At 44.4% G+C, this 23,593-nt stretch overlaps 1 protein-coding gene across 4 annotated transcripts in view; it reads left to right on the top strand.

Annotated features, from left to right (window-relative positions):
* Positions 1-23,253, top strand: part of PHTF2 (putative homeodomain transcription factor 2) — a 225,666-nt gene extending 202,413 nt beyond the window's left edge. For all 4 annotated transcript variants that reach the window (XM_030215752.1, XM_030215753.1, XM_030215755.1 and 1 more), the window contains 4 exons: positions 4,142-4,297; positions 13,983-14,078; positions 14,557-14,682; positions 21,828-23,253. In XM_030215752.1, the coding sequence (XP_030071612.1) occupies positions 4,142-4,297; positions 13,983-14,078; positions 14,557-14,682; positions 21,828-21,848 (399 nt within the window). In that variant the 3' untranslated portion in view covers positions 21,849-23,253. The remainder of the gene's footprint in view (positions 1-4,141; positions 4,298-13,982; positions 14,079-14,556; positions 14,683-21,827) is intronic.
* The last annotated feature ends 340 nt before the right edge of the window (positions 23,254-23,593 follow it).

The following is a 23,593-nucleotide window of genomic DNA, read 5'->3' as shown; positions in this document are numbered from 1 at the left end:
GCAGACAGGATTTCGTTCAGCATACTGTGTCTCCTAGGCATAAACCAGGGTTTTTGGACACTATCCAGCTCATTTTCGAAAGTGATCGCCGGCCATCTTCCGACATAAATCGGGAGATGGCCGGCAATCTCTCAAAAGCAGCCAAATCAGTATAATCGAAAGGTGCTTCCTGTCATTAAACCCATATTAAAAATAGTTTTTTGCCACCGCATATAACTCTGCGGCATGGTGATTTAAAAATGAACTTCATATGTTGGCACATGAAATTAGAAATCTGTTTAAAATGTTGATATCCCAACAAAGCATATAATATCAATATAGTTCTTTGACTGCAGTTTTCCACCATGGGTTCAACACAGTGTACAAATAATAAAAAAGTAACAAAACAAAATACAGGTTTACAATCTAAATTAAAAATTAGCAAATCAATTCTGGGTTTAAACTAAACCTGGAGAAATCAGAAGCATTGGTTAGTAATATACAGAATGCAACGTTCTGGCCGGGAACGTTCCCATTGAGAAGAGCAACCAATTCGTTTCGATACTTGGGTATAGAGCTGACGCCAGAAGTGGTAGAACTATATTCACTTAACATTAAGATGCTGTTGACTCAGACTCGACACCAATTGGAGAGTTGGAGACAGTTGCAACTGCCGCTGATGGGTAGAATATGCCTAATTCGTATGGTGATCCTACCTAGGTGGTTGTATGTCATGCAGACTATACCTATATGTATATTGGGGAAAGACCTGAAAACATTCACTAAGATGGTAATGAAATTTTGCTGGGCCAATAAGAAAGCTAAGATGAAACAACAGTTCATGATGGGCAATTGGCAGCAGGGAGGGCTAGGATTACCAGACTTGAAGTTATACAATATGGCCTGCTTAATGCGGCATGTGAGGGATTGGATATTTGGAACAACATACTACACACCATTAGAGTTAGAACAGGAATATTTTGATCCGCTGTGATTGAAATCCCTAATACAATTAGAAACGACGCAGGTTCCCGAGATACACAGGGACAATTTACTATTAAAACCGCTTAGGAGAGCGTGGCAATTCTTGGGGAACAGATTGAAGATGGGGAGAGGGGTAACAGAACTATTAACAATCAGAGGGAACCCAACCTTTACAGCAGGTATAGAAAACCTAGTCTTTCAGCGATGGGAAGAAAGAGGTTTGGAATGTCTGGAAGATGTAATAGGCGATAACGGAAAGATTAAACCTTTGGATCAGCTGTTGGATACAGATAAAATCCAATGGGGTGATACATTTGCACACTGCCAGCTAAAACATTTTATTCAGTCCATAGATCAAGGCCGATTGGAACAGAAACAGGGTTTGAAACTAAAAAAATTTTTCCTAGAGATTTCTGAAGAAGTGCCATCGATTTCAGGGATACATAAAGCTCTGTGGCCATATGAGAAACCCAAAAACTTTCAAAAGATAAAAGAGCGCTTGGAGAAGGACTTAGGAGTCAAGTTATTGGTATGGGATGTTGAGAGGCAACTGAAGGGGATACCGAAATTGGTCAGCGGAGCTCAATATAGGGAATGTGCATTCCGTTTTATACATCGAGCATACATGTCACCTACACAATTAGCAAAATTCGGGGGACTGCAGACGCCCTTGTGTGCGAGATGTGGGAGAACAGACAACACATTTTACCATAGTTTTTGGAGCTGTTGGAAGATTAGAAGGTTTTGGGGGAAAATAACTCACTATCACAACTATTAGGTCGAAAGTTAGCAGGTACACCAGTGCAGATGCTGTTAAATTTACCAGGATCATTTAAAGGTCAAATACCAGAGCACAATTTATTTTTCCGTAAAATAACCTTGCTGGCAAAGAAATGTATCTTGCAAAACTGGACAAATGATATAGGGCCAGATTATTGGCACTGGCGGAACCTTGTCCACCAGTTAATGACGTGGGAAGCTAAAGAAGCCAAACGTTCACTAAAAAGAAAGAAAACATGAAAATTTGGGGTGCTTATGTAGATTCTTTGTCTCATAGGGGAAGAAGTTTGGTCCTCAACACATTAAGATGATAACAAAGCATAAGTATCAACAAAAACGGGGGGAGGGGTAGGACTGGGGAGGGAAGGGGGGGGAAAAGAAAAACTCTTGGAGACAGTAATAACAGGTTGTTGTATAGTTTTTGCTTGGCAGATGTGGTATCAATGATTGTAAGAATGTTCCTGTTATGTCTTCAATAAAAATGTTGAAACATAAAAATTAGCAAATCAATATACCAAACAGTTTTAACCTTTTTCTGAAATGTAAAAATATTTTTTTTTCAGTCCTGACATAATGTAGAAAGGAATTCCAAAGAAGCACACCCATAGCTGAAAATATAGTCTTAGTCACACTAAGCAAACGCACATTTCTAAAAGGAGGAGGATGGAGAATAAGTTTATTGCGCAAGTGAGAGGAAAATCCAAATAAAGAAAAAGAAACAATATTTATCAAAAGTTCAGAAATTAAGCCATATAAAAATTAATCAAACAGGCCAGCAGCTTTAAATAAAATTAGTTAGTTCACTGGCAACCAATGCAATTCGGTGATATAACCAGATATACTAGCAAACTTACTGAGTCCAAAAATCAGTTCAGCAGCTGTATTTTGATTAAGCTTTAGCTGTAATGAAGAAGGTAAACAATGCTACCATTAAAGTTAGTCTATTCAAATAAATGTCTTGTTAAAAGTTTTGGGGTCCATACTCAGCAGAGGTTCAGTTGATAGAATCTTACACATTTGTCTGGTTATCATTTTCCAGATATTCAGCCATATTTGTTTGCTCAAGATTTATCCCTGTTATTTGTGTGGAAACTTTACACTCAGATTTAGTAGGGTAACATTCAGTTTGAAACTGGATAAATTTGACAGTCTCTTTTTGTGTGGGTATACAAGAAAGTACGAGTTTGTTCTTATATAGTAGGACCATCAGAAATATGATCAGCAGAAGATCATGGATGTGACCATGACCACCAGTTACTTCTTATATAAACACATTATGAGTCCATATAAACGATGCAAATTTACCCAAAATAATGATTCTCCATTCTCAACTTCTTCAAACAGATCAGTAGTTTCAAGAATATAAATTCACACTTATCTTGTGTAGGTTCATTGACTTAAAATCCTTCAGAAGTTACTTTTCTCAAAATTCCAGATATTTCTACATTATCCACAATAGTACCAACATGTTTTGACCACCTTCTGATTCAGGGAACTAAGTCATATTTTACCAAAGGTCCACTTCAAATCAGCAAATTCTTCAGCCATCAAAAAGTCATCACAATTTTATATCACCCAGTTGATTTCTAATAGGTTCAGGGTGAAGGTTCTTTGATGAGTAGTTCAATCAAAACATATTTGAAAGAAGAGGGGTTGATTGCAGTGGCAAGTGATAGATTGAGGATGTGTCAGAAAAGAGAATGATTCTAGAGAATATACCTGGACAAAGGGGGATATTTAAAGGAGAAGATGTATATGGGTAAGAGTTGATTTTAACTGCATAAATCTTAATATGGCTCTTTGAGGCTAATTTTATTAGCCATTTCTACATGTAAAATAACTCTTAAAATTAGGTCACACCTAAAAGTAAATGTAGTGCAATCTGGCATGTGCTTTTATAGTAAACATGTACAGGGGTGGAGTTTGGGAGGAGCATGGGTAAAGTTGTAATAGACATACCTAAAATACTAACGTTTGCACCTGCTCTTGAGCAGGCATAAAGTCTGCACTTTCAATCTGGGTTCAATTTCTGCAAAATTTATGCTACTGTTTTATAAAAACAAGATAGGCGCCTATATGTTGACTATGTTATACTTTGTGGCTGTAGACCACCATACCCGTAAAAGATCACAAGATGTCTTCTTTATTAGTGATGCTGCTGCTGAAATAACCTAATTTTGATTCTAATTTTCAATTCCCTCTGCAGCACCATGTGACCCTGGGCAAGTCACGTAGCCCTCCATTGCCCCAGGTACAATATAGTACTTAGATTGTGAGTCTATTAGGGACTGTTCCAGTACCCGAAAAAGAAAATTGTACACCACTTAGGTCTAAGTGGTATGTTAATACTGAAATAAATACAGTTTTAATATATCTGTTAACTCTGTTTTGCTTTCAGCTACTTCATGTGCACGACATCTTTCTAGAGTGTCATTATAATTGGGAATTAGTGATCTGGTGTATTTCACTAACACTTTTTCTGCTAAGATTTGTTACGCTTGGATCAGAAACTAGTAAAAAATACAGCAATACCTCAATATTACTCACTGAACAGGTAAGGCTACCTTGTATTGCATATTTAGAATTTGCTTCTATAACCTCGTATACTGTTCTCCACCCTACTGGTATTTGGGAAAAGTTGAAAAGTAGTTGGGGAGAGGTAGATAGTATGGTCAAAGTAAATAACAGCATTGGAGACAACAAGGGAGGGTTGATGAGGGTGTCAGCACCTAAGAGTTAAGGGAAAAAATGTATAGGCATCTAGTAGGGAATGCCGATGAGTGGTAGCAGGGAGGAGAAGCTTTTTCCTTAAAAGTAGTTTGTTGAACATGATTAAACAAGCTGGATTTTTCATGAGTTTGTAAGTGAACAAACTCTTAAATAAAACTTCATATAATCCTCTGTAAAACCAGAAAATGACCAAGTTCAAAACTACCAGAAGTGAAATTGTCAGCATAATCCTTCTAAGTAAACTGGTCTGGTTTTTGATTGCTCAGCCGCAGGTAGATGGTGAAAAAAGTGAAACCCAATAGAAAGAGCCAAAGATGAGTTGCTTGAAGACCTAGAAAATCCACATGACCTTGTTCAAATCAGTTGGCCTAAGTTTTCCTCATCTCTGTAGTGATTACTTTATGACAGCTATATCTCCTTATATATTATGGGAGCAGTTTTCAAACTGTCTTCCCAACTACTCTGTACCTGATTTTCAAAGTGAGATTATGCGTGTTTTATTGCTTTGAAAATTGTCACAAGTCCAAAGTACCTAGAGACTTTGATCCTGATACAATTATGGGTAAAATATCAATGAAAATAACTCATGTAGATTTGAAGATACACATAGGCGGTTGGTGGCCCAACAGTTTGGGGAGGCTAAAGGGGGCGGGGTTGGGGTGGGGCCAGGGGTGGAGCTTAAATCCATAATTGTGTGATAACACACAGAAAAAATAAATAAAAATAAAAGTCACAATACCTTTTATTACATTTAGATATTAGATATGTATCATATGTTAAAGAATAAAGTGGTTGCTCAAAGCATATTCTAACCACAATCGCTCAACTGCAAAACACTATGCACAACTTTGTGCAAAAACACACTCAGAACCTTACTGTACCATAAATATTACACTGGGCAGAACCTAATACACCAATATACCACCCATACGGAAAATGCAGACCGTCAACAATATGAAACAATTTTCATGTAGAACCACAAAACACCCTAATTCATGTTTAATGTGGGATAAAATGCCATAAATAAGTAAATAAATATAAACTTTTAATGTTGAGCACCTGATTCTCAAAGTGGACATATTCCAAACACTATAATGAAAATAAAATGATCTTTTCTACCTTTGTTGTCTGGTGACTTTGTTTTTCTGATCATGCTGGCCCAGTATCCGATTCTGCTGCTATCTGTCCTCTTAACTCCGTTTCCAGGGCTTCCTTTCCATTTATTTCTTTACTTTCCGCCTTTCTTCTTCATTTCTTGTCCTACATCCGTAAGTAAAAGCTGGGTCCTCCGCAGACTTGACTGTCCAGTGGATCCAGCTTTTGCCTATTTTCTTTATCCATGTGCAGTTTTTCTCACTTTCTTTTCCCTCATCTCATCTCCTTCCTCACTCTTCCCTCCCCTCCATCCATGTCCAGCATTTCTTTTCTCTCCCTTCCCTCTCCTCCATCCATGTCCAGCAACTCTCCTCTCCCCTGCCCCCCTCCAGCTATCCATACCCACCCAGCGATTCTCTCCTCTCCCCTGCCCCCCCTCCAGCCAGCCACACCCACCCAGCAATTCTCTCCTCTCCCCTGCCCCCCCCTCCAGCCAGCCACACCCACCCAGCGATTCTCTCCTCTCCCCTGCCCCCCTCCAGCCATCCACACCCACCCAGTGATTCTCCGAGGACAAGCAGGCTGCTTGTTCTCACTGATGGGTGACGTCCACGGCAGCCCCTCCAATCGGAAACTTCACTAGCAAAGTCCTTTGCTAGCCCTCGCGCGCCCGCGCGCACCGCGCATGCGCGGCCGTCTTCCCGCCCGAAACCGGCTCGAGCCGGCCAGTCTTCTTTTGTCCGCACTCGGTACGGTAGTGTTTTCGCCGTGTCGAGCCCCGGAAAGTCGACCTCGCGCGTCCAATTTGTTTTGAGCGTGTTTTTTTCCTTCGGGAAAGCTTTACCTTAGTCGGGAAGTGCTCCGGAAACCCCCCGCCGGGTTTCGTGTAAATCCTCCCCGTACTTCCAGCTTTTTTGCCCCGGTAAGTTTTCTTTCGTCGTCGGGGAAGGCCTCTTTTCGGCCTCGGTCGAGATTTTTTCTCCCTCTAAATTTTGGTGCTTCAAATTCCGCCATTTCGGCTTTTGATTTCGCCGGCGTGATTTTTCCGCCCATGACATCGAAGCCTTCCAGCGGCTTCAAGAAGTGCACCCAGTGCGCCCGGGTTATCTCGCTCACTGATCGACACTCGTCGTGTCTTCAGTGTCTGGGGGCCGAGCACCGCCCTCAGAACTGCAGTCTGTGTTCCCTGCTTCAAAGGCGGACTCAGGTAGCGAGACTAGCCCAGTGGAACGTGTTGTTCTCGGGCTCTTCGTCGGCATCGGCACCGGGATCCTCGAGTGCATCGACGTCGTCAGCGTCCAGACCATCTTCCTCGGCCGCCCCTGCATCGAGTGCATCGAGGCATCGGGCCTCTGCATCGGCGCCGAGACATCGGATAGCTGCATCGACGTCGGTGGTACCAGGACCTCGTCTACTGATGTCGTCGGACGGTGGTGCATCGGGTGGAGTGCAGGTGAGGGCTGTCCATTCCCCTGCTGGTGGCGGTGAGCCCTCGGGTGGGTCTCCTCCTACCCTGAGGGCTCCTGCGGTACAGCCCCCCCGAGATCGACCTTCTTCAGTCTCGGCCCCGAGGAAGCGACGGATGGATTCGACGTCCTCCTCGTCGGTGCCGGGGAGCTCCGGTGACATGCTTCGGAAGAAATCGAAGAAGCATCGACACCGGTCTCCTCCCCGTGTCGGCACCGAGAGCTCTGGGTCGCCGAGGGAGTCGGCACCCAGCAGGCATCGGCACCGAGAGGACCGCTCACCCTCTGTTCAGGAGGTGTCGATGCGCTCCGCTCTGGACAGCCCGGAACAGCCTCCACGCTCGGAACAGGTACTGACGTCGACGCCTGCATCGACCTCTCAGCCTTTCTCTGCAGCCACTCTAAACGAGAGCCTCCGGGCCGTTCTCCCAGAGATTCTGGGAGAGCTGTTGCGCCCTACCCCTCCGGTACCGGCGGTGCTTGCGCCTCCGGTACCGTCGAGCGTGGCGCCGGCTGGCCCATCGCCCAGGTTGAGGTCCCCGACGTCGGTACCGCGTGCGGTGCCGACCGCGGCCACCTCCCAGGAAGGCTCCCCGACTACGTCGGCGGAGGGAGCTTCGCCGATGCGGGCGAGGGAGTCTACCTCTCGACGCCCCCATCGTGGACGGGGTTCCACGGAGTCGAGCAGGGCGAGGTTGCAGACACAGGTCCGTGAGCTTGTGTCTGACACCGAGGGTGAGGCCTCGTGGGAGGAAGAGGAAGATCCCAGATATTTCTCTGACGAGGAGTCTGAGGGTCTTCCGTCTGATCCCACTCCCTCTCCTGAGAGACAGCTTTCTCCTCCCGAGAGTCTGTCTTTTGCCTCCTTTGTCCGGGAGATGTCTACGGCCATCCCCTTCCCGGTGGTTGTGGAGGACGAGCCCAGGGCTGAAATGTTTGAGCTCCTGGACTATCCTTCTCCACCTAAGGAAGCGTCCACTGTTCCCTTGCACCATGTCCTGAAGAAGACATTGCTTGCGAACTGGACCAAGCCATTAACTAATCCCCACATTCCCAAGAAGATCGAGTCCCAGTACCGGATCCATGGGGACCCAGAGCTGATGCGCACTCAGTTGCCTCATGACTCTGGAGTTGTGGATTTGGCCCTAAAGAAGGCTAAGAGTTCTAGGGAACATGCTTCGGCGCCCCCGGGCAAGGACGCTAGAACCTTAGACTCCTTTGGGAGGAAGGCCTACCATTCCTCTATGCTCGTGTCCAAGATCCAGTCTTACCAGCTCTACACGAGCATACACATGCGGAACAATGTGCGACAGTTGGCGGGCTTGGTTGATGCTCTTCCCCCTGAGCAAGCCAAGCCTTTTCAGGAGGTGGTCAGGCAGCTGAAGGCGTGCAGAAAATTCCTGGCCAGAGGAGTTTATGACACTTTTGATGTTGCGTCCAGGGCCGCTGCTCAAGGTGTGGTGATGCGCAGGCTCTCATGGCTGCGTGCCGCCGACCTGGAGAATAGAATCCAGCAGCGGATTGCGGACTCGCCTTGCCGTGCGGATAACATTTTTGGCGAAAAAGTCGAACAGGTGGTAGAGTCTCTCCACCAGCGGGACACCGCATTCGACAAGTTCGCCCGCCGGCAGCCTTCAGCTTCTACCTCTACAGGTAGACGATTTTTCGGGGGAAGGAAGACTGTTCCCTATACTTCTGGCAAGCGTAGGTACAATCCTCCTTCCCGACAGCCTGCGGCCCAGGCTAGGCCCCAGCGCGCTCGCTCTCGTCAGCAGCGTGCGACTCAGCAAGGCCCCGCGGCTCCCCAGCAAAAGCAAGGGGCGAGCTTTTGACTGGCTCCAGCAGAGCATAGCCGACACCCAAGTGTCAGTGCCGGGCGACCTGCCTGTCGGAGGGAGGTTGAAAGCTTTTCACCAAAGGTGGCCTCTCATAACCTCCGATCAGTGGGTTCTCCAAATAGTCCGGCAAGGATACACCCTCAATTTGGCCTCAAAACCTCCAAATTGTCCACCGGGAGCTCAGTCCTACAGCTTCCAGCACAAGCAGGTACTTGCAGAGGAACTCTCCGCCCTTCTCAGCGCCAATGCGGTCGAGCCCGTGCCATCCGGGCAAGAAGGGCTGGGATTCTATTCCAGGTACTTCCTTGTGGAAAAGAAAACAGGGGGGATGCGTCCCATCCTAGACCTAAGGGCCCTGAACAAATATCTCGTAAAAGAAAAGTTCAGGATGCTTTCCCTGGGCACCCTTCTCCCCATGATTCAGCAAAACGATTGGCTATGCTCTCTGGACTTGAACACACATCCCGATACTGCCAGCTCACAGACAGTATCTGCGATTTCAGCTGGGCACACGCCACTTCCAGTACTGTGTGCTACCCTTTGGGCTCGCCTCTGCGCCCAGGGTGTTCACAAAGTGCCTAGCTGTGGTAGCAGCGGCGCTTCGCAGGCTGGGGGTGCACGTGTTCCCATATCTCGACGATTGGCTGGTGAAGAACACTTCCGAGGCAGGAGCCCTGCAGTCCATGCAGATGACTATTCGCCTCCTGGAGCTACTGGGGTTTGTGATAAATTACCCAAAGTCCCATCTTCTCCCAGTGCAGAAACTCGAATTCATCGGAGCCCTGCTGGATTCTCGGACGGCTCGCGCCTATCTCCCAGAGGCGAGGGCCAACAACTTGTTGTCCCTCGTCTCGCGGGTGCGAGCGTCCCAGCAGATCACAGCTCGGCAGATGTTGAGATTGCTGGGCCACATGGCCTCCACAGTTCATGTGACTCCCATGGCCCGCCTTCACATGAGATCTGCTCAATGGACCCTAGCCTCCCAGTGGTATCAGGCCGCTGGGGGTCTAGAGGACGTGATCCACCTGTCCACGAGTTTTCTCGAATCCCTGTATTGGTGGACGATTTGCTCCAATTTGACTCTGGGACGTCCCTTCCAAATTCCTCAGCCACAAAAAGTGCTGACCACGGATGCGTCTCTCCTGGGATGGGGAGCTCATGTCGATGGGCTTCACACCCAAGGAAGGTGGTCCCTCCAAGAAAGCGATCTACAGATCAATCTTCTGGAGTTGCGAGCGATCTGGAACGCTCTGAAGGCTTTCAGAGATCGGCTGTCCCACCAAATTATCCAAATTCAGACAGACAATCAGGTTGCCATGTACTATGTCAACAAGCAGGGGGGCACCGGTTCTCGCCCCCTGTGTCAGGAAGCCGTCAGCATGTGGCTCTGGGCTCGCCGTCAGGGCATGGTGCTCCAAGCCACATATCTGGCAGGCGTAAACAACAGTCTGGCCGACAGGTTGAGCAGGATTATGCAACCTCACGAGTGGTCGCTCAATTCCCGGGTGATGAGACAGATCTTCCAGGCGTGGGGCACCCCCCTGGTGGATCTCTTCGCATCTCAAGTGAACCACAAGGTCCCTCAGTTCTGTTCCAGGCTTCAGGCCCACGGCAGACTGGCGTCGGATGCCTTCCTCCTGGATTGGGGGGAGAGCCTCCTGTATGCTTATCCTCCCATCCCTCTGGTGGGGAAGACTTTGTTGAAACTCAAGCAAGACCGAGGCACCATGATTCTGATTGCTCCTTTTTGGCCGCGTCAGATCTGGTTCCCCCTTCTTCTGGAGTTATCCTCCGAAGAACCGTGGAGATTGGAGTGTTTTCCGACCCTCATCACGCAGGACGAAGGGGCTCTTCTGCATCCCAACCTCCAGTCCCTGGCTCTCACGGCCTGGATGTTGAGGGCGTAGACTTTGCCTCTTTGGGTCTGCCAGAGGGTGTCTCCCGCATCTTGCTTGCTTCCAGGAAAGACTCCACTAAGAGAAGTTACTTCTTTCATTGGAGGAGGTTTGCCGTCTGGTGTGACAGCAAGGCCCTAGATCCTCGCTCTTGTCCTACACAGACCCTGCTTGAATACCTTCTGCACTTGTCTGAGTCTGGTCTGAAGACCAACTCCGTAAGAGTTCACCTTAGTGCAATCAGTGCATACCATTACCAAGTGGAAGGTAAGCCGATCTCAGGACAGCCTTTAGTTGTTCGCTTCATGAGAGGTTTGCTTTTGTCAAAGCCCCCTGTCAAGCCTCCTACAGTGTCATGGGATCTCAATGTCGTTCTCACCCAGCTGATGAAACCTCCTTTTGAGCCACTGGATTCATGCCATCCGAAGTACTTGACCTGGAAGGTCATTTTCTTGGTGGCAGTTACTTCGGCTCGTAGAGTCAGTGAGCTTCAGGCCCTGGTAGCTCAGGCCCCTTACACTAAATTTCATCACAACAGAGTAGTCCTCCGCACTCACCCTAAGTTCCTGCCAAAGGTCGTGTCGGAGTTCCATCTGAACCAGTCAATTGTCTTGCCAACATTCTTTCCCCGTCCTCATTCCTGCCCTGCTGAACGTCAGCTGCACACATTGGACTGCAAGAGAGCATTGGCCTTCTACCTGGAGCGGACACAGCCCCACAGACAGTCCGCCCAATTGTTTGTTTCTTTTGATCCCAATAGGAGAGGAGTGGCTGTAGGGAAACGCACCATATCCAATTGGCTAGCAGATTGCATTTCCTTCACTTACGCCCAGGCGGGGCTGGCTCTTGAGGGTCATGTCACGGCTCATAATGTTAGAGCCATGGCTGCGTCGGTAGCCCACTTGAAGTCAGCCTCCATTGAAGAAATTTGCAAAGCTGCGACGTGGGCTTCTGTCCACACATTCACATCCCATTACTGCCTGCAGCAGGATACCCGACGCGACAGTCGGTTCGGGCAGTCAGTTCTTCAGAACCTGTTTGGGCTTTAGGATCCAACTCCACCCCCCGAGGGCCCTGTTTGTTCTGTTCCAGGCTACACTCTCAGTTAGTTGGTAAATTTTTTAGGTCAATCTCAGTTATGTCCTCGCCGTTGCGAGGCCCAATTGACCATGTTTGTTGTTTTGAGTGAGCCTGGGGGCTAGGGATACCCCATCAGTGAGAACAAGCAGCCTGCTTGTCCTCGGAGAAAGCGAATGCTACATACCTGTAGAAGGTATTCTCCGAGGACAGCAGGCTGATTGTTCTCACCAACCCGCCCGCCTCCCCTTTGGAGTTGTGTCTTCCCTTGAAGTGTATTGTCTTGCTACATACTGGACTGGCCGGCTCGAGCCGGTTTCGGGCGGGAAGACGGCCGCGCATGCGCGGTGCGCGCGGGCGCGCGAGGGCTAGCAAAGGACTTTGCTAGTGAAGTTTCCGATTGGAGGGGCTGCCGTGGACGTCACCCATCAGTGAGAACAATCAGCCTGCTGTCCTCGGAGAATACCTTCTACAGGTATGTAGCATTCGCTTTCTCTTCGCTCCCCTGCCCCCCCTCCAGCCATCCATACCCACCCTCAACAATTCTCGCTCCCCTGCCTCCGTCGCAGCAGCCGCAGTGAAAGCCCGTCTCTAGCCTTGTAAGCCTTCCCTTCATTTCCATCAGTGTCCCGCCCTTGTGGAAAGAGGAAATGACGTCAGAAGAAGGCGGGACACTGACGGGAACGAAGGGAAGGCTTTACAAGTGAAATATTCAGATCCTTTTCTCAATAGAGAAACCTCAAACTTGTAAATTTCCACCAATCTCTTTTCACTCATATTTTCTCATTTACCATATAATCAGGCACTCTTTTATAATTTCAGTCAACTTAGATCAAACAACAATTCTCTCTTTCAATTCTTACACACGGAGCTCAAAGCTGCATGTCTGTCTTGGCCAAATCGGCAGTTGCTCTCTTCTCTGTGTTCCTGGGCAGAATTCTAACAGTAGTTGATCATCCAATCAGAGAGCTCTATTTGAATGCAGATTAACATACAGACACTCTAATGGGAATTTTTAGTCAAAAACACTAGATAAACCCTTCGATTTTGGATCAAACTTCACATTTTTGATCAGAGCCATGCCCTAACATTTCCAACAATTTTTACCCATAAATATGCAAATGAGAACATCCCAAAAACAGACTAATTTGCATATGGCTTGAGCAAATTTGAGTACATAGCATACCAATCCCACTTCCTAGCACCTAAATTCTGCAAATAGATTTAATACAAATACTTTTAAAACTTATTTTTAGCACTTTTAAAATTTTAGGGGTCAGTGAAAGTCTCTTTGGTATGAACTGCTCATGTGCAGGAAGTCATCCTCGTTAAATATCTCCCTGGCAACCCAGGACACCTCCAGCCAACCCCCCCCCCCCTGCTCTCCCAGCAGTAAGGTAAACAAATTAAACCAATTTCTACAACTGGTTACACAAGGCTAGAGACGGGCTTTCACTGCAGACGATGGAGGTAAATCAACAATTTAAACCCCCCAGAGTAGCGGGACTCCCGGGAGAAACAGCTGATCCAAGCTTCTTATACCAGGCGCCTATGAAGATACATACAGGCTTTTCAGTCCCATGTATAGGTTTTCCAGTCCCACCTAAAAATATTTTAGGATGGTTCAAAATATGGAAAGGGATTTTACAATTTGCTCACATCTTTCCCATTAAATGAAGGCAAATTACATTCCGATACAGTAGATATTTTCCTGATTCTGTTAGGATGTAAGTGAAAGGGGATAGACTCAAAAGTAATCTAAGTGAGTTGCAGAACCCCACACATGCAGCTAGCCTAATTGAAGGAGGTCAGGTTTCACATGCAGTTTGTGAAAGGCTCTCTAGAATATCAGATTCCTTTATCACATAAGATAACTGATTCTTTTGTGAAATGTGAGGTATTTTGAGAGCTTTTCTGCATGCCTGAAAAGTGCTTATACTATGGTTTAATTCATCTGTCTGCCTGGTAGCATTATATCTTTTGTTTAACTGGTCTGGTTAGATCAGACTTTGAATACTCCACAGTCCTGGAAATTCACCTGATCAATGAAAAGTTCAGAAGTACTACAAATTTATGCATATACATGATTTTGACTACTTTGTGCATTTTAAATACTGTTGATTTGGTCTTTTGTGTAGATAAACCTGTACTTGAAAATGGAAAAGAAACCTAACAAAAAGGAGGAATTAACACTGGTCAATAATGTTTTAAAACTTGCTACTAAATTACTGAAGGTAAGTAAAATTTAATGAGTGCCACAATTCTTGGTATATTACTGGTTTTCTATAAAATTGTACAGGTCTCTCATAAACCACTATTGAGAGAGGTGCTGTGAATACAAATAATGTATTTGGGGCATTAGGGGGCTGAAGATTCGGTACAGCCCTAGTTTGAAGTACAGTATTATGGTCCAGCACTAGTTTTCTGTATTTTTTTTCTCATGGGTGAACTTTCTGAAATGACCTATGTCTTTCAGGTTTTGAGGTCCATCAATTGAGTGTCCTTTATTATGGTCTGTGCCAGAACTAATTATTTTATGGGCTGCACTATAACGCATTGGGAGAATTGCCACTTTCTGTCATAGAACAAACAAAGAATATAATTTCAGAAGTTTTGATATAGGTTTAGGACCATGATATCAAATATAGTGGGAAGGGGGTATATGCATGTGTTTCTACTTTCTCACCTTGTGAATGTCTGTTATTGTAAAAGGAATTGGACAGCCCTTTTCGGTTATATGGACTTACGATGAATCCATTGCTTTATAATATTACTCAAGTGGTTATCCTGTCGGCTGTTTCTGGCGTTATCAGTGACTTACTAGGATTTAATTTAAAGGTGAGAACTTATTTATTTTTCTATTTCTTAGTGTTATTGCTTGACTAGCTAGAACATAGTAAATGTCAGACTTCTGTTTTTTTCAATTTGTGTATTACACTTCCAGTTATGTAATATACCTAGATATTTATATTAAAAAATCAATCTTACTAGGTTCTTATAAGTATGTTCTCTCTCTTTATTATGACAACCTCCTATATTAATCTATATTATTCTTTCTTTTCTTTATATTTCCTTTCCCCTCTAACTTCGACAAAGGAAGCTTATCCAAGTGCCATGACCTAACCATACGTACCCACCTTTTCATCACCTGGCCCTGCGACAACGGCATTGACTCAGACCATACCGCCTCCTATTTTTCCCTATGCTTACCCTGACCGTATCCCTTGTTTTTCTCAATCTTGACTAAAACTACCCCCTCTCCCTTTTAATATTACCTATTTACACATCTCCACTACTGTACTAGCTTAGCCTGTTTTCTCTGCACTATACTTTATAATTTTATTACTACTATGTAAGCCGCATTGAACCTGCTATAAGTGGGAAAGTGCAGGGTAATAATGTAACAAATACATAAATATACCACTCTGTTACCTGGTGGTAGGGCTGTATAGTAAGAAACAAATAAATAAATCTAAACTTATAGGAATGGCATTTAAAATGAGTAACTTCTACGTTAAAGATTTTGTCAACATAGATTTCTTACAGCTTTCCCATTGAATATTTATTTATTTATAGCATTTATATCCCTCACTTTCCCACCCATGGGCAGGCTCAGTGTGGCTTACATTAGTTCAAAAAGGCTAACATCAGTGTTTACATCAATCTAGTAACAAACAATCAGATTCATTAAGGGTGAAGTAGTTGGTGAGTAATGATAGAGGGGAAGAAAGGAGAAAGGTGCAGAAGAATTCAATACGGCCGCATAACAGTAACAGTTCAGGAGTCACTAATGTAATGCGGGACTGTAGCGTAAGCTTTTCTAAATAAGGTTGTCTTCAGTGATCTATATATATCTTCACATTTACTGATATTCAGTACATTATTTTTGGAAGTAAATGAAACTTTGACAGGGTCTTCACTTCTAAGTTAGTTCAATAAAGAGTTATTACCTTTATGTTTTTGTTTTGTTTTAATTGTTTATTGACCTTGATTTCTACGTATTCAAGTGAACTAACATAGCAATCATGCTACTTTATCTTGACAGTTTCTAGGCATGACCAACAATACAGCATGGGTCATTGACATTATGAAGATGGGGTGGTGTGCATAAGTGCATAGAGGATCTTTCCATGATTTATGGATTAGAACTATTAGATCATCAAGTAGGTTTGTAAGGGAGCAATTACAGGCAACTACCTAATATGGCAGTGCTGGGACGCAATAAGATGTAATGGTATATTTTTGATCAGCACACTATAATAAACCCGTCTCTACATCAGAGGTAGCAAGGTACTTTGGAGGGTGGGGCATACCAAAACTCTTCCAGGGCTGGATTAAGGCATAGACAAACTAAGCACATGCCTAGGACCCAAAAATATTCTCGGTACTCAGGAAGCTAGGATTGCCAACTATCTGGATTTTTCAGGATTCTACAGAATCCTGTCTTGAAGGCAGAATGAAGTGTCTGGATATTTTTCAGAATTGAGTCCACTATAGCTCTTTAGTCCTTCCCCCTTCCATTGCAGAGACTGTGGTAGGATCCAGCAAATGCAAGGGCTGCTGTAGTCACAGAATGAAGTGAATGAGCTATAAGTGCTGTGGGGGAAACTGAGTTTTGCACAGGTCTTGGAGAGAGCCAGTGGAACCATTGAGTATTGATGGGAGGTCTTTGAGAAGATACAGGAACATAAGAGGAGTGGTGGAAAGGGTGATGTGTGCAGGCTGAGAGAAGGAGCTGGCAGCAGATGCAAGAGCTTTACATAATAGTAGGCAGAAGTGGCCTCCTCCTTTTAACAGAAGGTGGCCATGTATCATTCCCTCCTTCTCAACAGGAGGTGCTAGGGAGCCTGAACTCTACCACAAGAAAAAACAATCCAGAGGTAGTAGTAGGAAAGGAATGGAAAACAAAAGTGAGGACATTATAATGCCTTTGTATCGGTCCATGATGTGACCGCATCTCGAATATTGTGTTAAATTCTGGTCACCGCATCTCAAAAAAGATATAGTGGAATTAGAAAAGGTACAGAAAAGGGTGACGAAAATGATAAAGGGGATGGGATGACTTCCCTATGAGGAAAGGCTGAAGAGTCTAGGGCTCTTCAGCTTGGAGAAAAGACGGCTGAGGGGAGATGTGATGAAGCTACAAAGCAGTAAATTTAATACGAATCGGAGAAAATATTTCTTCACTCAACATGTACAGTGGTGGAAATAAGTATTTGATCCCTTGCTGATTTTGTAAGTTTGCCCACTGACAAAGACATGAGCAGCCCATAATTGAAGGGTAGGTTATTGGTAACAGTGAGAGATAGCACATCACAAATTAAATCCGGAAAATCACATTGTGGAAAGTATATGAATTTATTTGCATTCTGCAGAGGGAAATAAGTATTTAATCCCTCTGGCAAACAAGACCTAATACTTGGTGGCAAAACCCTTGTTGGCAAGCACAGCGGTCAGACGTCTTCTGTAGTTGATGATGAGGTTTGCACACATGTCAGGAGGAATTTTGGTCCACTCCTCTTTGCAGATCATCTCTAAATCATTAAGAGTTCTGGGCTTTCGCTTGGCAACTCGCAGCTTCAGCTCCCTCCATAAGTTTTCAATGGGATTAAGGTCTGGTGACTGGCTAGGCCACTCCATGACCCTAATGTGCTTCTTCCTGAGCCACTCCTTTGTTGCCTTGGCTGTATGTTTTGGGTCATTGTCGTGCTGGAAGACCCAGCCACGACCCATTTTTAAGGCCCTGGTGGAGGGAAGGAGGTTGTCACTCAGAATTGTACGGTACATGGCCCCATCCATTCTCCCATTGATGCGGTGAAGTAGTCCTGTGCCCTTAGCAGAGAAACACCCCCAAAACATAACATTTCCACCTCCATGCTTGACAGTGGGGACGGTGTTCTTTGGGTCATAGGCAGCATTTCTCTTCCTCCAAACACGGCGAGTTGAGTTCATGCCAAAGAGCTCAATTTTTGTCTCATCTGACCACAGCACCTTCTCCCAATCACTCTCGGCATCATCCAGGTGTTCACTGGCGAACTTCAGACGGGCCGTCACATGTGCCTTCCGGAGCAGGGGGACCTTGCGGGCACTGCAGGATTGCAATCCGTTATGTCGTAATGTGTTACCAATGTTTTCGTGGTGACAGTGGTCCCAGCTGCCTTGAGATCATTGACAAGTTCCCCCCTTGTAGTTGTAGGCTGATTTCTAACCTTCCTCATGATCAAGGATACCCCACGAGGTGAGATTTTGCGTGGAGCCCCAGATCTTTGCCGATTGACAGTCATTTTGTACTTCTTCCATTTTCTTACTATGGCACCAACAGTTGTCTCCTTCTCGCCCAGCGTCTTACTGATGGTTTTGTAGCCCATTCCAGCCTTGTGCAGGTGTATGATCTTGTCCCTGACATCCTTAGACAGCTCCTTGCTCTTGGCCATTTTGTAGAGGTTAGAGTCTGACTGATTCACTGAGTCTGTGGACAGGTGTCTTTCATACAGGTGACCATTGCCGACAGCTGTCTGTCATGCAGGTAACGAGTTGATTTGGAGCATCTACCTGGTCTGTAGGGGCCAGATCTCTTACTGGTTGGTGGGGGATCAAATACTTATTTCCCTCTGCAGAATGCAAATAAATTCATATACTTTCCACAATGTGATTTTCCGGATTTAATTTGTGATGTGCTATCTCTCACTGTTACCAATAACCTACCCTTCAATTATGGGCTGCTCATGTCTTTGTCAGTGGGCAAACTTACAAAATCAGCAAGGGATCAAATACTTATTTCCACCACTGTAATTAAACTCTGGAATTCGTTGTCAGAGATTGTGGTAAAGGCAGTTAGCTTAGTGGGGTTTTAAAAAGGTCTGGACAGATTCTTAAAGGAAAAGTCCATAGACCATTATTAAATTGACTTCGGGAAAATCCCCTGCTATTTCTGGGATAAGCAGCATAAAATGTATTGAACTTTTTCAGGATCTTGCTAGGTGTTTGTGACCTAGATTGGCCACTGTTAGAAACAGGATGCTGGGCTTGATGGACCTTTGATCTGTCCTAGTATAGTAATACTTATGTACTTTCAAAGTCAATCTGCAATGCCCCCATTTAACTTAGGGTGAATAGTCATAAGACATCTGTTATTTGTCTAACGTTCCCCCCTCTGAAGCCTTTCCCAATAACAGGTCACAGCTCTGTTACCCTCCTTGCGCCGCCTGGTGCTCCATCTGGGGAATACCACTTGACATGCTTCACAGGATATGCAAATTAACCACTAAGAAGACAAATCTTCTCTCACAGGCTATACTTTAATTATTCTGAAGGGGTAGTCATCTTGCACTAAACGCCTTAGCAAGCACTCTTAAACTGAGCCCTCCACTGGGAACGCGTGGGTCAGGTATACAATACTCAGCTGGCTTCCCAGGATATGCAAATTAACCATTCTGAATGCAAATCTACTCCAATTATCTTCTGCTAACCACTCTGTAGGGGTTACTCTTTGTTCAACAAACAATTCAGTACACTCTTCAACCAAGCCCTCCACTGAGAGATGAGAGTCTCAGATAAAAACAGCTATCACCCCTTAGACAGGACTTCAGCTCAACTTTAAAATCCTGTCTTTCACCCAGCTGTTGATATTAGTGCCTTATTCCAAGGCTCACAGTGTTTACCCCCACACTGTGCCCAAATCAAAGTTCCTTATCCTTCCCATTATTCTGGACTTCAGGTGAGTACCTAGCCTTTCTTTAGGGATCCTCCTTTGGGGTCCAAGCCCCAGGGTTTCCAGCCCACATTTATGGATCCTTTCCTTTAGTGTCCAGTCATCAGTCACTTGACATTCTTCATTCTTCTTGGAGGGCGGCGGCTTTCTGTTCTCAGGAAAAGGTGTTTTTAAAGGGCTGCTTCCTACCAACCCCACCCTTCCTAGGCTCTTCCTATATTCTAGAAAAGATACAGAACCTTATCAAATGGGCTTGCCTTCTGAAGGGAACTATTCCCACCTTCTGCCACGGGCCCTACCTTTTCAACTTAGCACAAGGGTAACCTCCACCCCTCCCCCTCCCCAGATATCTGTGTCAGGGCTATCATTGAGGCAGGTCTCCCCTTAGTGGCCTCTACAAAATAACACAAGGGTCTCCACCATTAGAATACCCTCTAGTGGTTGATACACATCTAAGCAGGCTTCTTCTACTCCTGAGCGCCCTCTAGTGGCTTTGTTCCAGTCATTACGGCAGTCTTCCACCCTAAGAGCTCCCTCTGGTGGCTAGGTCCTATCAAGGCATGTCCTGTATTTATCACTTTATAGATATAGATATGTATATAGATAGATATATACAGTACATAGATCAGAAGAATGAGTATGTGCATGCATGGATCTGAAGAACAAGAATATGGGTATGTGCATTTGGATATGTTCAAAGAATGGAAAGGTGCATGTGTGTTTATGATCAGTAATAGTGCATGCATGGGGCATATGTGTATGTCTGAAGAATGAGAGCATGCATGTATGTTTCTGAAGAGTGAGAATGTATATGTGTGTGCGCATGTGGATATATATGTGGATATATTTCTGGTGGGGACAGAGTCATAGTTAGTTTCCCTTTCAAAATTTAAGCTGAATTGGAGTTTGCAGGTACAAATATAATTGTATGCATACTAACTGAAGAGAATTTTTCAGCACAAGGAATTTACCCAGCTATTAAGTTACCTGGACACAGTGGTGTTCTGGAGCCGGCTCGCAAGATCCAGTTGTTACATTTTTTAACATTTTGTGAGCCAGTTCAGTCAGGGCGAGCTGGTTGTTGTTCACGCAGGGCTCTCCCTCCCGTTAATCGCAGGGCACATACCTAAAGGGACACCCTGGTGGTCTAGTGGATTCTTCTAGGCAGGAAAGATCCCCACTCTTTCCTGCTCACTGCTGGTACTGACCCTCCTGCAGCTGCATCACTCTTTAAAAATGGCTGCCGAGACATCTGCTGAAGTCTTGCGAGGCTGCCGTTGTAAGTCTCAGCAGCTATTTTAAAGAAGACACAGCAGCAAGAGGGTCAGCGCCGGCAGCAGACAGGAAAGACTGGGGATCTTTCCTGCCCCAAAGAATCCACTAGACCACCAGAGTGGCCTCAGTTCAGGTATGTGCCAGGACCCTGCGGCTCGGGAAACCAGGAGAGCGGGGAAGAGGTATGGAATAGGTAGGTGGGTGGGGTGGGGGGAATACTATTAAAAAAATTGTTGACTTTGTATTTAATCTCACTTATATTTTCAAACATGCTGGCTTGTGCATATGGATGTACACAGAGGAAGTATAATAGTGGAATAACTTTTCATAAATAGAGTAGTAATTTGTTATAAATCATGATCAGTGTAATTTGGAGGAGCTGATTATAGGGACACCCTAGCACGTGTTATATTCGTGCAGAGGTTTTTTTTTTCTCTGGTAAAGGACCACTAAAACAGACATCATGTTATGAGAATCAGGTGCTCAACATTCAGAGTTTCTATCTATTTATTTACTTATTTATGGCATTTTATCCCACATTAAACATGAATTAGATTGGAACCTGGGAGCATTTAAAATCTGGTTTGGTTTTTTTTCCTGCAGAGAATAATGCATTGCCCCCCCAGGCTGTCTCCTCAGGTATAGCCAGCCCTACTTGGGGGGAGGGGAGCGCAGAGGTGGACTAGGGCCCCCAGTCCACCTTTGCGCCTCCCTCCCTCCCAAATTGCAGGGCTAGCTCTACCTGGGGAGAGAGCCTGTTGTTAAACATTTACCAGCACACCACTGCCTGGACAGATTTCTTTTTGAAAGCTGTGCTAATTTTGCCTCCATTATGTTTATATCCTTTCAGAACCACCAAATAATACTAAGTGCCATTTTCTTTTGCTGAAGCTTTTTACACACTTCAAACTTTGTAAATCGTTCATGAATCTTACTGCACTTGCATTGATATCAGTATACACATATACTGAGTTTAGTTTTCTTTGTTTTCTTGCAGCTCTGGAAGATCAAATCATGATAGTATATGAAGTAACAACAGTAGCCCAGTTCTATGGAACATAAATACTGATTAAACAAGCTGCCTCACAGCAGTTGCTGAATCTGCATTTCAGAAGCTCTGATCTTTCCCAGGCTTGGAGAATGGAAGTGTTTACATCTGACTGACTTGTGCAATTCATATATTTATTTTACCTTTTCAGTGTTTTCCCCCATGTATTTTAGTTATCATGGTATTTTATTTTCGTATGGTATTTTATTTTCATGCTAGTTATTGAACGGGTGAAAGAACGGATGTCCAGAGAGAACAAGAATCCTAATAAACAATCATACTGATGTGGTGGCAGATCGTCGGAATCAAAAATTGATGCTGGAGCAGGTGAAACCGTGCTTTGCCTTCCAGTTCAGGGGGATTGGAGCCACCATAATTTAGCTGACAAGTCTTGGACTCTTAATTGCTCAACACAGTATTTGTTCATTGCAACATTTGTTCCTAGGCAAATGTCTTGCTTGCATTCACCTCTAGCCATAATGAGAAACTTCATTAGATTACACTATGTGAACTATTAGTAGAACAATTTGAAAAATAGCAGGAGTTTCCACTGTTCATAAATGTTAGGTCAAGAAAGTTTCTTTCTAGCCTTGTTTGTTTTTTTTTGGATCAGCACCAACTGAGTTGCAGTTTATAAACCCTTCAATAGCAAAGTTTTTTATATGACAGGTCAATAAGTGCTCTTTGACAAGACTCTTACTAGAGCAATAATTGTAAATGCTGACTGTGCTGTATGGTATTTTGATAAAACTAACTAGTAATAATGGTATTTATTGAAACACTGGGCTGTTTGCACAACTCTTACTGTGCATGCACCTTGTGCACTTTAGTTTTGTTACTTTTCTTGAGTAAGTAGGATATATTATAGTGGACTGTGGTGCAAAGTATTTTCCTTATCCATAAAATACAGTAAAGTACTAAGCTGTCAAGTAGAGAAGTCAGCGATTTTCAAAGCTGTCGTTAGTACACTCTGAAATGAAGGTAAATGCTTTGCGCCATAGTGCACTGTGATCTTTTCTGCTTATGCCACACACTGAAGTACAAAGACAATAGTGAAAAATACAGAGAGAATGCATTCAAATGCATCTTAGTAAAGATCCTTTAATGGGGACACTGTATATTAATTTGACATTTGTAAACATGTTTGACAATATGAGCTCTGCAGCCAGAATTTATCAACTTCTTTGTAGTCTTTAAAAGTGAGTTTCTCTTCAAAATAATATGCAAGAACCTTTCTTTTTTTTATGGGGTTGCAGAAGCATGGAGTTCAGATTAATGTTTCATCAGGTTACACCAAACAGTTTCAAAAAGTTATGTAACTTAGCAGTATGTTCGCTTGTGACCATCTGTGGGGAAAAGTGACTGTCTATAACTTTTTAAAAAATGTTCACATAAGAAGATGTGGTTTGGACTGTTGTATTGTTACTGTTTTCTCTAACAAACTTCATTTTTTTGTTTCTGGTGACTTTAGTCACCTTTTCTCAGAGATGGTCACAATTGACTATCTTGGTGCATTTTAAGCATTTAATTTACTAGTACCTGAAAAATAAAAGTCCTATGACATATGAATAACTTGAGCAAATGTCATTAGTAATGTTCCTTTTGTACTTCAGGGATCTGTATACAGTGCACTGCAGATATTAAATTGTATCCGAGATATTTACTTTGAATTGATGAGTATTTCAGGTCTCAGTAGAAAAAGGTTTAGCAAAGAA

This window comes from Microcaecilia unicolor, chromosome 10, assembly GCF_901765095.1.
Source record: "Microcaecilia unicolor chromosome 10, aMicUni1.1, whole genome shotgun sequence".
Classification (NCBI taxonomy): Eukaryota; Metazoa; Chordata; class Amphibia; order Gymnophiona; family Siphonopidae; genus Microcaecilia; species Microcaecilia unicolor.
This window is presented reverse-complemented; position numbering and strand designations above follow the sequence as displayed.